The 18241-nt window shown below is 37.7% G+C and overlaps 1 protein-coding gene across 4 annotated transcripts in view; it reads right to left on the reverse strand.

The window, feature by feature from the left end:
• Positions 1 to 1047: 1047 nt before the first annotated feature.
• LOC131044221 (polyprotein of EF-Ts, chloroplastic) overlaps positions 1048 to 18241 on the reverse strand; it is a 37906-nt gene continuing 20712 nt past the window's right edge. For 3 of the 4 annotated variants that reach the window (XM_057977501.2, XM_057977500.2, XM_057977502.2), the window contains 2 exons: positions 13521 to 14286; positions 1048 to 2016 (listed from right to left, as the gene is read on the reverse strand). In XM_057977501.2, the coding sequence (XP_057833484.2) occupies positions 1356 to 2016; positions 13521 to 14286 (1427 nt within the window). In that variant the 3' untranslated portion in view covers positions 1048 to 1355. The remainder of the gene's footprint in view (positions 2017 to 13520; positions 14287 to 18241) is intronic. The other variant, XM_059207233.1, reaches the window with a different exon arrangement.

Raw genomic sequence — 18241 nt, forward strand, 5'->3', positions numbered from 1 at the left:
AAAAAAATAGAATACAGAAGAATTCACGAAATTTTAGAACAAAGTTATTCACGTTTTAAAGTGGAAAACAAAAAGAGCTATTTACGCATTGTTTAATCACAGAACATTACATTAATCTCAATAAATATGAAACGCATTGTGCTTGTTCAATCACAATACAAGTATTTGTACAATGTAAAGTAAACGGAGCAAAAAGAAAACCAGAAACAAAAATACTTAATACAAATGTTACATAACAAAGAAAACAAAAAAAAAACAAAAAATGAATAGATTTACTCGCGCGTACCTTCTTCTTTATTGCTATTCCTCCTCGTCCCTTCTTTTCAATTTCTTCTTACTCATAAAAGTAAATTGTAAAAGCGGAAAGTATTGGTAGTGAATTCATAACATGAACATGGTCAAGGGTTTGTCATGGGTTTTTCAGTGTGAGTGCAAATGTTTAAGATGGGAACCTTATGAAATGTTTAAGATGGGAACCTTATGGACTTGAAGGTTTTTTCTTTATTTTATTTTTGCTTTGACTGGTTTTTGATAGGGAGGGGACACCTGATGTCCCCATGATGTTGGAAGGGCACTGGGGACACCTTGCCATCACTCAACAACTACAAAGAGAAGTGTGAACGCCCCCAAGAAATTTCTATTTTGGGAGGAGGGGAGGAAGAGGTCCCCAGGATGTTGGAAGGAAACTGGGGACACCTTGCTGTCACCCAACTACTGCAAAGAAAAGTGGAAACATCCCCAAGAAAATTTCTATTTTTGAGAGGGAGGAATGTTCTGTCCCTATCCCTGCTTTCTCAAAGCATCCCCAAATGGAGAAACACCACCTTAGCCCCAGGGATGCGTCTCAGAGGTACAGTGCAAAATGATTTTAAAAACTTACAACACATCATTCCATAGAGTATCACTAGAGGATCTTTCAGGTTGCTTATCTTTAATTCGTTAAACTCTGCTTGCTGATGTCCATCCGAGGAAAGAATGATATTCGACAAGATGATCATGAACATGTGAGATAAACATTTTCTAATGCTCACCATGAAAGCACAAAGCTTTACAACTGTAGAGAAATTTTACTTTTTTTTTTGGGAAAATAATATCAACATAAACCATAGCAAGTAGAAAGTTTAAGATTTACAGTGAGCTATGCAACCATGACCATTAAATGATGCGGAAAATTTCAAACCCCTGACGGAGCCGACAAAAGTATGCATTGCTCTCCAAGATGGGCATGCTGTCTAGTATTGCAAGAGGTACAGCTTTATTTTCCTAAGCAGCACCAAGAGGTGTAATCAGCCTTAAACAAATAATTGTTTTCTTGAGTACTGCCTATATTGAAATGAAGAATTAATATTTTAGAGCTATATCTTCAATGTTGTCTGTTTAGCAATTTCTGTGGCAAGGTCTTTAGTTTCCTTTTCGATGCCTTCACCAAGATTGTATCGTATAAATCTTCTCACTCGAATATTTTCTCCTAAAGATGCAACTGCCTGTTTAACAAAATCTTTAACACGAATGCTATCATCCTTGATAAAAGGTTGTTCAAGCAGTGCTATCTCAGCTAACCTCTTTGTTATCCGCCCTTCAACAATCTTTTCTCGAATATTCTCAGGTTTCGTAAGAAGGTCTTCCCTCTGCATCTCTATCTCTCTTTCCTTGTCCACTATTTTCTTTGGGATGTCCTCCACACTGACATGCTGAACTTGTGGATAGGCAACCACCTGCATTGCCAAGTCTTCTACTAGTTGCTTGAAGATATCCCCCCTTGCAACAAAATCTGTCTCACAGTTAACCTCAATTAGAACACCAATACGGCTGTCATGGATATAGGAACCTACTCTTCCCTCGGCTGCTATTCTTCCTGACTTCTTGTCAGCACTTGCTAATCCTTTCTTCCTCAAAAACTCCTGGGCCTTTTCAAGGTCACCACCTGTTTCTGTAAGAGCTTTCTTACAGTCCATCATACCTGCCCCAGTTTCCTCCCGAAGTTGTTTTACCAATGCTGCAGAGATGAGTGTTCGCCTGTGATATAAAAGCACAATTTCATCAGTCAAACTAATCAAATACAGAGATGACATTCAATAAAGTAATTCTTATGATACAAGTGTTAACACAGATTCAATAGCATATAGGCATAAAGGCAAGAGGTCTTCCATTTTCTGATGCTCTGGATATAACTGCATCGAATACTTTTCATTTGATGTTTAAGATGAGCTTCTTCACCCATTCATCAGAGAGACAAGACACGAGATAGATACAAAATTCAAATAAATGTAGAAGATACAAACTTAGAAAAGTCTATTTTTTTAATTGTTCTTTGCTTACACAACAGTTTAGTTCCACATTTGTAATGCCTATGGTTTGACGACATATATCATCAGAATGCTTAAATAGTTTAACATCTTCATCTTAGACATGTCTCAACAATCTGGACCTACAACTCCATTCCCAAATTGCAGTTGAAATCCTTTAAATATGAGTGCTCGAACAAGCAAGATTAGCCCTTAGCAAACCTCTAAAAAAATAAAGCTTCCCGTGCAAACTACGAAAAAAATGACAAATAACATTTAAAAGTGTTTGCTGCGAGACCCAAAATTGAATCACTGTACTTGCCAAGCCATCAATGAAGCAATTGCCTCAAGGAGAAACCTGCAAGCTTCTATGCATTAAAATATTTTTCTTGTGAAAATAGTTTTCCTCAAAATAAAAAAGCAGCAAGTTGCCCAAAAATAAAAGAATAATAGTGAACATAATGTGGTAGATCATTGTTTCAGTCCCAATCAAACAGGTCAAATAAATAAAAGTACAAATATGTCTCAAAGAAAGCCCATTTGAAGGTTGGAGCTATGATCTAGAAAATTAACAACAGATTTAATATATCTAGACATTACCTAGCAAAAAGGTGGTACCTACAACTACCTTGATTCTTTCTGACATGCATATGCATACATACTAAACAGAATCTTTATGTGTGAAAAGAAGGCATAAAAATTTATTGAATTAATCCAACAAAAGAAAACAGAAACTGACATGCATACAAGAAATTTATATTTACTTGGATAGTAGATTATCCAAGAGAATCTAAATAATAATCTCTCAAGAGGACTCAACAAACATTCATCTTCATTTAGGAGATCGGAGATGAGGGAAAACAAAATGCTGCATCCAAATTCAGCCGTTTAGATAAGCCAGGCAGATACTTATTTTCTGGAAAAGGACTGATATGTTTCATTTTATAATAAAATAAGCTAAATAAAACATTCTTAATATTTCAAATTGCACTCATGTTGCTTGTGAAGAATTCTTATGATCACATACCATACTATATGATAAAATACAATCATTCGAGAGTAAAGGTCATTTCAATAATTCAGTTCAATCAAGGTATTTGAAACCACACAAACCTGCATGGTGCATGCCATTTTCACAATTTTATCGCTTAAGGGCAAAATTAGGTATTTGGCACATTTTTCTTTATAATTTTTTTTTTGCTGTGGGCAGCCCTTGGGTCCCCCCTAACTCCACTCAGGTTTGGCCCAGGTTGGCCCACAGTCCTGCCCCATGGATGAACACAGAGGCGGACGGAGGCTGGAGGGTAGGGGGAAGGATGGGGGTTCAGGAGAACCCGATAAAATAGTTTGGGACTTATCATAGTATATTTAAAACTGCTCATGATAGGACCCTCGCATGATTAAGGTATAATGTTCATTATTGTCTTTTTTAATGCTATGAGAAAGAACAAAATTTAATAATTAAATACTGCAGTAGTTCAAAATATTACGGAATGTAATTGGTAAAATCTGAATTGTATTAACAAAATGATCAACCAATCATTAAATAGAATTACAACAACGATGTTTCTAAAAAGAAATAGTCGTAAATAGAAATAAACTAAAACCAACTAAATATTTACATAATATTACATATTTGACCATTAATCAATAATAAAGAATACTATTCTAATACCCTCCCTTAATGGTCAATCTGTCAACAACACCAAGCTGCCCCCTGAATTTAGCAAACTTATCTGGGCTAAGAGACTTGGTGAGGATATCTGCAGTCTAATCCGCAGTTCGAACAAACTGCAACTGAACGGAGTCATCTTCAACAAGCTTTCGAATGAAGTGACTATGAGTTTCCACATGTTTGGTTCTTTCATGGAAGACGGGATTCTTGGCAAGTTTGAGCACTCCCTGATTATCATAGAACAAGGGAGTTGGACCGGCTTGAGATATCTGCATATCTGCAAGCATCCGGTGAAGCCAAACTGCCTCACATGCTGCCTTAACTGCTCCTCGATACTCTGCTTCTGTCGAGGAGAGAGCCACTGCCTGCTGCTTTTTACTAGTCCAAGTGACTGCACCAGATCCCAAACTAAACACATATCCAGAGGTTGATTTCCTGTCACCAACCAAACCTACCCAATCTGAATCTGTGAACCCATTGAGTCTAGGATCATGACTCTTAGTATAAAGAAGTCCATAATCAGAGGTGCCCTTAACATAACGTAACACACGCTTCGCTGCTACCCAATGATCAACCTTGGGGGCTGTCATGAAGTGTGAAATGTAGCTCACTGCAAAACTGAGATTAGGTCTAGTAGTAGTAATATAGATGAGACTGCCCACTAGTTGCCTGAATTGTGTTTCATCTACAGGAGGAGAATCAGACTTAGCTGACAACTTCAATCCTGTCTCCATAAGTGTGGAAGCAGTTTTGCAATCCTGCATTCAACACCTGTCAAGGAAGTTCCTAGCATACTTAGACTGGGAAATAAAAATGCTACTATCAATCTGCCAAACCTCAACACCTAAACAATAATGGAGAAACCCCAAATCTGTCATATCAAAAGCTTTGCACAGGTCCTGTTTGATTTCTGCAATCAAATGTGTTGAACTGCCAGTAATGATCAAGTCATCCACATAGACAACAAGAAAGAAAATATCATCACCAGAGTGTTTGATATACAGATTACTATCAGGACAACGCTAAAAACCATGAGCAACCAAGTACTGATCAATCTTAATGTACCACGTTCGAGGAGCCTATTTGAGTCCATAGAGTGCTTTCTTGAGTCGACATGCTTGATGTTCTTTGCTGACAACCTTGAAAACAAGAGGCTGCGTCATGTAGACTTCTTCCTATAACTCCCCGTTGAGGAAGGCACTCTTAACATCCATCTAATGGACTTTCCATCCAAATTGAGCTGCAATAGCGAGAAGAAGACAAATGGTACTCATCTTGGTAGTAGGAGAAAAGGTCTCCTCATAATCAATGCCCTCTCCCTGTGTGAATCCTCGAGCAACTAATCTAGCCTTGTATTTATCTAAAGTACCATCTGCATGATACTTGACCTTATACACCCATTTGTAGCTAATGGGCTTCTTACCTGGAGGAAGATCAGAGAGAACCCAAGTGTTGTTCTTCAGAAGGCTCTGGTATTCTACATCCATTGCTTGTTCCCACTCTGGAATCCCTTTTGACTCTGTATAGGTCTGAGGCTCATAAATACTATGAATGTTGGCCATGAGAGCAAAGTTAATTGTATTTTGCCGCTTGCCCTTATTTCTGGAAGATCTACCCTCAATGAGCTCATCAGGATGAAGATCATTGATGGTCTTAGCCCACCACTTAGGCCGAAGGGTAGAGGTGCCAACATCAGATGCAATAATTGGAACTGGAGATGCAAGAGGATCTGGAACAGGTGGAAGACTAGCATCATTCGGAGGAAATTTAGGTAGTGCATCATCAAATATAGAATTGGCATCATCCCTCCCATCAGGTGAACCAAATGTAAGACAAACACCCAAATTCGAAGCCTTCAAAGGCTGATCCTTAGAATTCTACTCAGGCGAGAAAAGTTGAAATGGTCCTCGATCTTCATCAAAGACAACATCACGACTGAAGATGAGACGATCAGTGTCTACATCAATTAGTCGGTAAGCCTTATGGTTGTCACTATACCCTGTAAACGTAAGCTTCTGACTCTTGGAATCCAACTTAGAGCGTTTGGCATCTGGAATCCAAACATATACAAGAGAGCCAAAAACTTTCAGATGGCTGATCCTGGGTTTGTGACCAGTCCATGCTTCCTCGAGAGTCTTCCCCTTAACAACATGATTGGGAAACCTATTAAGGAGATAGACTGCAGTAAACACTGCTTCTGCCCAATATTTCTTAGGAACATTTATGTGTTCCAGGCTTCTAGCATAGACCTAGCCATTTTTGTAATGGTGCGGTTGCGACGTTTTACAATGCCATTTTGCTGAGGGATGTATGTTGTGATTAACTAACGTTTTATGCCATGTGTATCACAAAAAATGGAGAAAGCAGTAGAACAAAACTTCCCCCCCCCCCCCATTATCAAATCTAAGAGTAATAATGGAACAACCTGACTTTTTTTCTACTAAGGCCTTAAATTTCTGAAATACAAGAAACACATCCGATTTTTGTCTAAGTACACCCACATCTTAGAACTGTAATCATCAACAAAAAGTAAGAAATACTTGCACCCAATAACAGAAGGAGTATTCATTGGACCACATACACCAGCGTGGACCAATTGTAGTACCTTAGATGCTCGCCATGAGTCACCATCCTTGAACGGTGTCCTGTGTTGCTTCCCAGCCTGACAAGCTTCACAAACTCGTTGATTCTGAGTTTAAATTTCAGATCGGCCATGTACTAAATCTTCCTGAACAAGTTGAGCAAGGTAGTGTATGTTCAGGTGACCATATCGCTGATGCCATAGACGAGTGATAGAGGAGGATTTTGCTGCGAAGGCATGCTCAAGAGAATCACCTGTATACACAAGTCTGTAAAGACCATGATCCTCAATACCAACAGCAACAGTAGTGCGTGTCGCACGATCAACAATCAAACACTTATGGGCACTGAAGATGACATCAAGCTGAGGAGAATGCTGCATAATCTGACTCACAGAGAGAAGGTTCAGTTCCATGCCAGGAACGTAGTATACATTGAGGAATATGCGATTCCTCCCACCAGACTGTATATGAACGTTGCCCTTGCCAACAATGGTATACTCTTCACCTCCTCCAAATATGACTAAATCAATATAGGGAGAGAATTTTGTAAACCAATCACGCCTGTGAGTGAAATGCCGAGATGCACCAGAATCTATATACCAAGCAAAAAATTTCACATGGTCTACAGATCTTTTAGCCATGAAGGTGTAAAAGGCAAACTCTTTTTGCTCTATGTGTTCAGCGACATTGGCTTTAGGCTGAGACCCCCCTGCTTCTGCTATTCAGAAGCTATCCGATTGCGACAATCCTTGATCATATGGCCATATTTGTGACAATAATTGCACTGAACCTTTTTTTGCTTCGAACCTTCCTGTGACTAACTGGAGCCCTTCTGCTGAGATGATTGAGCTTTGCCTTTATCCTTGTGAAAGGATTTGGCTGCAAAAGCTTGTTCTGAGGAGGACAAAGTGGCACCGCTACCAAACTGTCGTTTCCAACAATCCTGTTGCAGGAGTTTGGTGCACAACTCTGGAAATTTCAAATCAACATTAGTAGATGTAACGTTGAGAGTCTCAATGAAGTGTTCGCAAGATTTTGGTAGACTCTTTAGGGTTATGACTACCATATCTTCTTCCTGCATTTTCCGACCAATAGCTTCGAGTTGATCTCGAATGTCCTTAATCTTTGTGAGATTCTCTTGTAAGGACATGCGTTCATCCATCATGATGGAGAAAAATTGGTTCTTTAGGAAGAACGCTCGGGTTTTGTCGGATGTCTAATGCAACTCCTTCAGATGCTTCCAAATTTTTGAGGCTGACTTGCCAGAAGGAATCTGAGGTAACTGGTCATTGGTGACAGAGAGCTTAAGAAGCATGACAGCTTCCCGATTGCGATCATCAAATTTGTCCTGATCTGATCCGGCCTCAGAAGGACGAGATTTTTTTCCCAAAACAAGATCATCTAAGTGGCAATATTCAAAGATTGTCAGCATGCACTGCTTCCAAGTATTATAATTCTTGCCATTAAATCACTGACTGCCTTCCAACGTTAAGTTGGTCAATGACACCATTTTACACGCTTCCCAAAGCACACAAAAATGAGAAATCTAAGAAGGCATGAATCTGAAATAGAGGCAGAATCGGGTACAGACTTCGACAAACGTATGACAGGTAAGAATTTTGAGAAAAAATTTCAACAGACCCAAAAAAATTTGACGAAGACCCAAAAGAGCTCTCGAAAAACCCACAAGGAATTTGTAATCAGAATAAAATTTCGACTTGAACAGAAAGGTCAAAACCCTAGTTGAAAATTGCAGAACCCTAGGTCGTCTCAGAAACTTGCAGAGAATGATAGGTTTGCAATAAAAAAACTTGGCCGCCAAAAAACACAGATATCCCGCCAAAATATTGTGAAAATCGTGTAGGAAAAAAAAAATTTAGTCGGCAAAATCAAACCCATCACGGAGAAAATGCAGGTCGCGTGTTGCAGAAGAGGCGCGAAATTGTGTTTTTTTTCTTCGCGGAATGCAGATCCACAGGTTGAGAAACAGGGAGTCGCGCGAGAGGATTTTTTAACAGAGCCATCGCACAAAAATACCACGCAAAATCACAAAAAAAAAATGACAAATATTGCCGTCGGTAAGAAGAGGTCGCGCGGAAAAATGCGTCAAGTTGCAGAAAAATGACACGAAATCGCGTCACGTCGAGCTAAGGAGGGCACAAAATAAAGTCGCACGGGTTTGTACAGAGCCATCGCCTAAAAAATCTGCAGGTTGCGATTTAAAAATTGCACAGGTGCAGGTCGCGGGAGATGCAAAGGATCCGACGCCAAAAAACCTTTGCACGAAAACCGTTTTTCCAAAAAAAAAACAAAAAATCTTTCGAAATTTTTCTAGAACAAATCACCCAGGAAGAATTTTTTTTTTTTTAAATTACCACTCTGATACCATATTACGAATTCTAATTGGTAAAATCTGAATTGTATTAACAAAATGATCAACCAATCATTAAATAGAATTACAACAATGATGTTTCTTAAAAGAACCAGTAGTAAATAGAAATAAACTAAAACCAACTAAATATTTACATAATATGTAATATTTGACCATTACTCAATAATAAAGAATATTATTCTAATACAAAAAAAAATTGAGTTTAACAATGCAATGTGGTTTTCACCGTCTGTATTTCAATCATTTTTATAGGTTAATATGTTTCCTTTCTTTCTTCGTCTGCCTTAAAATCATAAAATGTAAATGCTGTGATTTCGAATTTAATAACATGTTATCTTGTTATTGGAACTTCATTGCCCATGGTTTATTGCGATTTTGTTTACTGCTCAAACCAGTAAAAGACTGTAAAAATTAAATAGTACATTTAACACTTAACAGTTTAACCAGTACTAAATAACTAAAATTCTAAATGAAAAAGAAATCTCAAATTTGCCAGTTCAAACTCCAAGTTTTGGTGGCCAATGCAAAGCTATGAAATGATTCAAACAAAGTTTGAACTCAAAATATAGAATGTCAACAACCAACAGGTTTGAGGGAGTAGCAGCCAGCAGGATGTCAATGTAACCCACAAACAAATGGAATTAATATGCACTCACCCTTCTGGAAATCTCACTGGTATACTAGTCTTTTTTTCCTCTTGCAGCAGCTAAAATTCACAATATGAACCAAATGACAATGTCTAGGGCTTTTTTGGTCAAAAATGTCAAAAAAACCCTTCAAAAATTGTCTCTGCAGATTGAAACAGTTGGCATTCAGTCCAGAGTTGCCATGTACTTGACAGAGTTGACTGGCTTTGGCAGGTAAAACTCAAACATTTCAGACAGGAAAATGCATACAGCAAGTCTAAATTTGCAGCTGTTATAAGCCTGGGCAGCGAGAATACCACTGATATCACTCACCAATCTGCCTCAAGGACCACCACTATTGATCAATTTCAACAAAAAAAGCCTCCAGCAATAGACAGCAACCTTAAGTTGGGCAGAAAGAAGACAAACCCAGGTCTGAAACTCTCAGCAATTAATCGCAATGTAGTCCCAAATCCCAATCACTAGAATGGGGGCAGTAAGCCATGGAAAATTCATAAACTTATCACCAACATGTTTGTTCAGCCTGGAATAGATCGCAACAGTAGTCCAAGTACTTGGCGCCTCCAAAGTGCTAAAAAAGAGTCAAAAAACTTGTGCGTTCCAGCCTAGAGGGCTCACACCATGCCCAAATGAACCCCTGCAATGCATGGCCTACTTATGATAATTCATTCAAGCCACAAACAACCTCAAAAACAGTCGTGTCTTGGTCACCTAACCATAGGAGAAACCTGTGTGCCAAACTCGGGCCATTTTCACACCATCCAATGCCCTAAACCAGCAAACAATGAGGTACGACCTTCTCTGAATGAGATGTATGGCCAGGTATGAACACTCACTGGAAACTCCTTTAAAACACACCAAAAATGCTAAAACCCAATACCAAAAATAAGCCCAAAAAATTACAATCAATTGACCTAAAAAATCTTCATTTTTTCTGAAACCCTAAAATTTTAAACCTGTGAAAAAACAAGGTGATTCTTGTGTGAATTCACTCCAACCAGCTAGGGACTATCTCTCAGATCCAAAGCTAGTGATTTGATGATGGTTTTCATCCTTGATCAGTCCTTGGAAGAACTCTCCATTAAATCCGATAGCATCCTATTATGTGTGCACTTCTAAATAATTCAAATGAGAGCCAAAGACCTCCTTTATAAAGTTGGAGGAAAAAAAGGGCAATTTTAAATTCAAAATAACTCATTTCCCCTCAAATGTCCTTTCTGACAATTTAAAATTAAATTATGTCCAAGTCCCCCTTCCCTAGGCATCCACTTGAGGGGACATAACATTACTTTTTAAAAATATAACACTAAAGTAAATAATAAAACATTAACATTATAACTTTGGTGCATATTTAAATATAACAAAACAAATTGTGCAAAGCACCGCCAAGGCACCAAAAAACAAAAATGATCACTTCATGAGGTAACTCAAAACTAAGGAATGATGTTGGGAGCTAAACCGAGAAATTACTAAAAATAGACATGCTTTCCAATAACTATAGTGAATAACCCAAGAGGCCAAAAACGCTTCTGAAAGCATCACTGCAATCCTGGATACCAATAGAGCTTCAAACCACCACTAGATGCCAAGAAAACCCAAAATCAAGCTCTCCAAGAACACTGGAGTCCCCTTACCACCACCAAATAGCCTACGGGAACTTAGGAATAAGCTAACAACCTCACCTGCCATCTAAGCCTAAGAAGGGGACATCACATTATGGTTTGTGAGTAAATGAATTAAGGATACGACTATGTCATGTATAACTGTAGTCACTAGAAATTGTGGGTATGGGGAGGGAGCACACTGCATGTTTCCTATAACAAAATTTCCTTGTAACTATGAAAATGAGAATTAGTTCTTAATTGGTCACATCAAGTTATGCAAACCTTTGAAGTACTTGCAACCTGATATTTGACAGTGTTTTTAACATCAATGAGAACATGCAATATCTAATAGCAATATGATAACAACAGCTGGTAACAAGCAAGGAAAGTTATTGCATCTAACATAGGAAATTCTCCCTATATACAAAACCAAATCAAATAACATATTTCTTCATCATAATCATTCCCATCTATCAAAGAATAAATAAGGTAACTTTAGTGTCACGTCAAAACCAGTGTTACAAGATTCGAACTCGACAAGCTGATTTTTTTACTCGGACTAGGTCACGGCCTCCAAACTCAATGTAGACTTGACAAAGATTTGGCAAACTGAAAAACCCAAGAAACTCAAAGATTTTTTGGGATTCAAAACTTGTTTCATGCACCCTTTAATAAATAAACCTTAAAGACACAATAACCTTATCAAATAGAAGCTACTTTGATCACATACACAACTATACATCGATCACATAAGTATAAATGCAAATTTTAGCTGAAGGAAATAACACGTTTAGATATATAAATATTGTCAAATGTATACAAAATTCATGGAATATGAAATCCATGGCATCAAAACAAATATCAAAACTAAACGTATAAGTCCATGGCTTAGAGAAGCATGCATTACTCATCCCAATATCACGGAAAACCATGCGCTGGCATCTAATATAGGTCTTGGATGATGATGTAGCCATGATATTTGCTTGTGTCTTAGTGACTAGTGTATATTCTTGCCAACTATGATTTAACTTGTATTCAACAATACAATGACTGTAGCATGCAACCTTTGCCTATGGCAATCCTTGTACACTATACAAGTTGTCTAGTGTATGAAACAAGATAATTCTTGATTGTGGCTTTAACTATGAAGATGTAGATATTTGCAACAAGGGATATGTATTGTGTAAATTTTATGATCATGATTCATCATTGACCAATTATTTGCTTAGACTTGTAGTTTGATGGGGGTTTGGGGCAACACCCCAATGGGATTGAGGAGCACGCCCTTAACGAGGGTCTGAGGGCAGTTCCCCCAACAGAGTTGAGGGGCAGCACCCCTCATGTGGTCCGAGGGCAACACCCTAAGCATGTTCCCGGTTGCAATACAAGGCAGCGTTGAGGGCAAGGCCCCCACCACCGAGCCCAAATGAAGACCTTCTAAACCACACAGACCTTCATGGCGCACAACATTTTCATATTTAATTGTAAATCTTAAATGGGCATGTCATAAACCAAACAAGCATTGAAAGGTTGTAAGTTGTTTTCTAAAAAGTAATTGAAATGGCGAGTCTACCCTGCTATACTAACCTAGAATTGGCAAGTCTTAGTCCAGGATAAAAAGTAACTGAAATGGTGAGTCTACCCTGCTATACTCACCTAGAATTGGCAAGTCTTAGTCCAGGATACTCCAACAAACCAAAGAGTACTGCAAATAAATCCTCAAAATTCAAGGTTTTATAATTTTGAGATCCATGTACCAATAGCAAAACCTGTAACACTGAGTCTCCTGCTCATCTTAAAAGAACATAAATAAACACATCTATTAAATTTCTTTTAATCTACAATTAAGAATTTTTAAGTCTGAATATCCCAGAAAAGGAAGAGCTACACTTTACACATGAATCATGAGTAGAATTCTACTTGTGATATGATGAAAAAATGGTGGAAAGTGCCACAAAACAGATTGTGAAAAAAAACGAGAATTATCCTGTTTATGTTTGTACGCTGATGCCATGAGCATTCACCAAAATGATGTTTCTAAATTATCTTGGGAGCAAAAGCTCTCCAGAAGTTTGAAAAAACTATATTAAAACTAGCTGGCCATTAACAGACCAGATTTTCTGCACAGAAGGCTTCCTTATTGTCTACTTTTATGGTATTCAATTTTCATATTCAATGTCTCTACATCACAAATGGCTAATAATATATGTGTACTCAAACATCTGATTTCCATCAAAATGTGATAAAAAAATTTCAGACAAACAAAAATATTTATACAAGTAAATACACTTAGTTCCTTGCATGTTATATTAAAGTAAGGTGGTTAGGAGCTTACTTTTCCACAGGAGGTTTGATTTCTTCAACTATTGTAGAGGATTCAGCTCCAGTTCCAGGTTTTTCTGTTAGCATTGAGGGTGACACATTTGCAGCAGTTTGTGCAGCGATCTCTGCTGCAAAGTCCTGGCTTTTCTTTTCCAAACCTTCTCCCAGATTGTATTGAACAAATCTTCTTACTCGAATGTTTTCCCCTAAGGTTGCAATGCTTTGTCTAATCCAGTCTTTTACAATGATCTTATCATTTTTTATATAAGGCTGCTCTAATAGGGTCAATTCCTTAAGTATCTTTCCAATGCGTCCATCGACAATTTTTTCTCTAATTTCTGCTGGCTTATTAAGAAGATCCTCTTTCTGCAGTTCAATCTCCCTTTCTTTATTCACAATATCTTCAGAAACATCCTCTACAGATACGTATTGAACATTTGGACTGGCAGCAATCTGCATTGCCATGTCTTCTACTAATTCCTTGAAAATCTCACCCCTTGCAACAAAATCTGTTTCACAATTAACTTCAATTAACACACCAATACGACTATCGTGAATATAAGATCCTATTCTCCCTTCAGCTGCAATTCGAGTAGCCTTCTTCTCTGCACTTGCTAGTCCTTTCTTCCTGAGAAATTCAGATGCCTTTTCAAGGTCACCACCTGTTTCTGTAAGAGCCTTCTTGCAATCCATCATGCCTGCTCCTGTTTCCTCTCGTAGCCTTTTGACAAGAGCAGCAGAAATAACACGGGAGTTTGTGGGTGCCATTGTATCTGTCTCTGATTGGTTTGACACATCAAAGGCCATAAAAAACATCAATAAATGTTAAAATTATAGGGACTGGAAATCTGGCTTATCTCTGAGTATATATTTGTTAGATTATGCAAAAAAGACAGCTTGTGCGGACCAAGTTATTAAAATTCAAAAAAATGACAAATCAAATGGTAAGTATTTTGCAGATCTCTATTCCATGGCAAAAATCAATAAGAGTTCAACTGAGGTACCTTCAAGAATAATATTATATTTATCCTGATGAGCAACTGGATTTATTGATGATGTTAACAACAAATATCTTGGAAACATAGGCAGTAAAGGAGGCAACAATCCATTTCTTTATATATGGATCTCTTTGGTAGAGTTTAACACTTTCATAATTCAAACAATCTGAGTCTTAAAAAAGAACGTGATGTAGTACAAGTGACAAAAATGCTTTTGATTAAAGGATAAAGCAGGTTTTGAAGGGATCTGAAACCCTTTACAAAAATGAATAGCTGATGTACAAGATAAGCTATGCCAAACAACAACCATTGGCCAAACAACGTAAAGCCAATTTCTGCAAATTAACAGCCAACCAGGCACAAGTGGGTTTTGAAGGGCCCCTGAAACCCTTTACAAACAGCTGAAGGACAACACACCAATAGACAAATAGCCTTTATGAAAGACTCCAAAAAGATGGAATCTAAACCACTCTTGGAACCTTCTGACCACCACGAGCACACTTAACCAGGGATAGAGAACCATGGTTATGCTTAGGAAGACCTTTCTTCCTTCTCTGCACAACCACCCAAGAAAGATGATTCATTGTTTTGTTGCTTTTTCATCTTAAAGCTTTTTACAACTATTCCAAAATCATAAAACTTAAGGTTCATTGCTAAGAATATTTTGCATTTTCAACCTGCTAGAAGTAATCAAAAAAGTCATATCATTATTAGATCTATTCAATCTAGGAAACAACAAGATCCCAATCCAATTTATTTACACTGTGTCCAATGCCAATTATGACCAGAGCTGTAATAAAATCTCAGATAAGCACCCATTTTCATAAATACCCAACTTCCAACTTCAAATAAATAGCACTTTAAACATAACCCTTTAGCTCATCAATTGATAAGTAGGAGGTATTTTCCATAGCAAGTCAAACTATGATATTGCTATCAGGGTTCAATTATGCAGTTTTTGAGTCAAACTCATTGACCCATGTTTCATGAGTAGTGGTTCACAAGAACCCATCTCATTCCTAAGTGGACCATTCATTTTCATGAGAGATGGGTTCTTGTGAACCACTACTCATGAAACATGGGTCAATGAGTTTGACTCAAAAACTACACAATTGAACCCTGATAGCAATATCATAGTTTGACTTGCTGTGGAACATACCTCCTACTTATCAATTGATGAGCTATCGGGGCTCTATAATGAATGGTTCATAAGGCACAACACTTGCTGAAGGTTTTGCAAATCGGGTTGCAAGCTAAGTGGGTTTAACCTTGGAGGGAACTCTGTGGTTAAGTGCACTTGAGTTGGAGTAGTACTCGGATGGGTGACCTCCGAGGAAGTCCCAATGCTTCACACCCCTGTGATGCAATGAGTGCTAAGTGGACCATTCATTCTCATGAGAGATGGGTTCTTGTGAACCACTACTCATGAAACATGGGTCAATGAGTTTGACTCAAAAACTATACAATTGAGCCTTGATAGCAATATCATAGTTTGACTTGCTATGGAAATTACCTCCTACTTATCAATTGATGAGCTAAAGGGGCTCTATAATGAATGGTTCATAGGGCACAACACTTGATGAAGGTTTTGCAAATGGGGTTGCAAGCTAAGTGGGTTTAACCTTGGAGGGAACTCTGTGGTTAAGCGCGCTCGAGTTGTAGTAGTACTGGGATGGGTGACCTCCCGGGAAGTCCCAATGCTTCACCCTTGTGAGCATCACCTAGATGCAATGAGTGCCAAGTGGACCATTCATTCTCATGAGAGATGGGTTCTTGTGAACCCACTACTCATGAAACATGGGTCAATGAGTTTGACTCAAAAACTACACAATTGAAACCTGATAGCAATATCATAGTAAAGAATAACTTTGTTGTATCAATCAGTTCATAGAATGAGAGCTAAGGTAAACATCCAATAGGGATCTAACAAGTGAACAACTATATCCATTCATATATTTCATAATCACGAAGACCCGCTGTTGTTTGAGTATTAGCTATTTTTCACCTCTTGGAGTTCTTTTGACACACTGTTTCTTGCTATTGTAACTTGCTGGATTTTTCAAGTCCCGTTTCCTAGATTGATCAAACATGTACATTAATATATTTTTTACTTTCCTTACTATAAAGAACTGCCCAGTGTGTTTCCTCCAAGACATGGTAAAATATGGGGATCCAAACCACAAGCACAATGTTCTAATCCTAAGTCTCACCAACTAAAAAGAAAAATATTGCTATATTGTTGTTTTATTGTTTACTTGAGTCAAATGTGACAGTGACTCTCTGAAATTTAATCATGGATATGAAGGTCCATGAAAGATGAAGAGGAGTAATGTAGTGTATTGGGTGAAAACATGACTGTGATCATATAGGCAGTGGACACTATTGTAGCAGTTTCATGCCTAAAGTGCTGGTCATTATGGGAGGATCTTCCTTTGGAGATGTACAAGAATACCTAAGGATTATGGAATCTAATTTTCTAAAAGAAACAATAAAACTTGATAAATCCCAAACTCAAAATTCATTTAATGGCAGATGATCAAGATGAAATTCGATAATTTCCCAAGTCAAAAGAAATTGTTTTTTCTGTCTGAATAAGGATATTCAATATTTAGTCATCTGCCTATAGATAAATGTGAGAAGCAAGAATAAACATATCTGAAAAAATGGTAGAAGCAGAAATCAAAATCACATTAAATTTTTTTAATAATTCCAATATGACTTCATTTGCAAGAAACTGTTAATTTTGTAACGTCAGTCGTACTATTTCATGCTTCCCATATATATATATATATATATATATTTTATTACATATACTAATATGTTCACGTTAACTAATGATAAATAAAACCAAAGTTAACTTATCGCGTTTGACCAATGGTTACACCGTTCATGGTATCGGGTGGTAAAGCGATTCTCAAACAAGTCACATTCCTTTTGATCGGGTAAGTAAATGGTGACTAGTTTATATACTATGGTGAGAGGTACGTAGGGAAGAGATGTGTCTTTCCACGTGGAAAGACATATCTCTTCACTCCATAACCCCCCATCCACTTATATAGCATGCTTACATTGAGGAGGATACACACACTGAAATTGATAAGTGTGGTGCATCTTTAAAACACGCTATAGCAGATAAAATACAACTTTTAGATCATATCTCCATCTCTTCTATTTTGATCACAGATTTTGAAAGAACTTAACATGGTATCAGAGCCAAGTTAAGGAAGATCATATTAAAATTATGTAACGATCTCATAAACTTTCACCAGGCTCTTGCTAAGATCACATTCCCATAATCCTAATGGCAACCGGAGTTAGGTTTGAAGATAGATTAGATGGAGCATCAGATTTTGTAACTTGGAAATTCAGGATCATGCTTGTTTTGAAAGAAAATAAAATTGACTCCCATGTCAAAAGTGAAATTCTTGAACCCTCTGATGATACAGAGAAAATTCAATGGAGCAAGGATAGTGAGAAGGCCCTTAAGATAATTGTGGATTCAGTAAGAGACCACATTGTACCAGTCATTTCTAAATATGAGACAACCTTTCAGATGTTCAAAGCACTAGCTGACATTTATGAAATCAACAACACTAGCAGGGTTCTCACCCTAAAGAATCAACTACACCATATAAAGATGAATAAAGGAGAAACAGTTACATCCTATTTCTTGAGGATCACCGAGCTTAGGGATCAACCATCGACACTATTGGACATCTAATAGACAACAAAGAAC

Source organism: Cryptomeria japonica, chromosome 6 (genome assembly GCF_030272615.1).
Source record: "Cryptomeria japonica chromosome 6, Sugi_1.0, whole genome shotgun sequence".
Classification (NCBI taxonomy): Eukaryota; Viridiplantae; Streptophyta; class Pinopsida; order Cupressales; family Cupressaceae; genus Cryptomeria; species Cryptomeria japonica.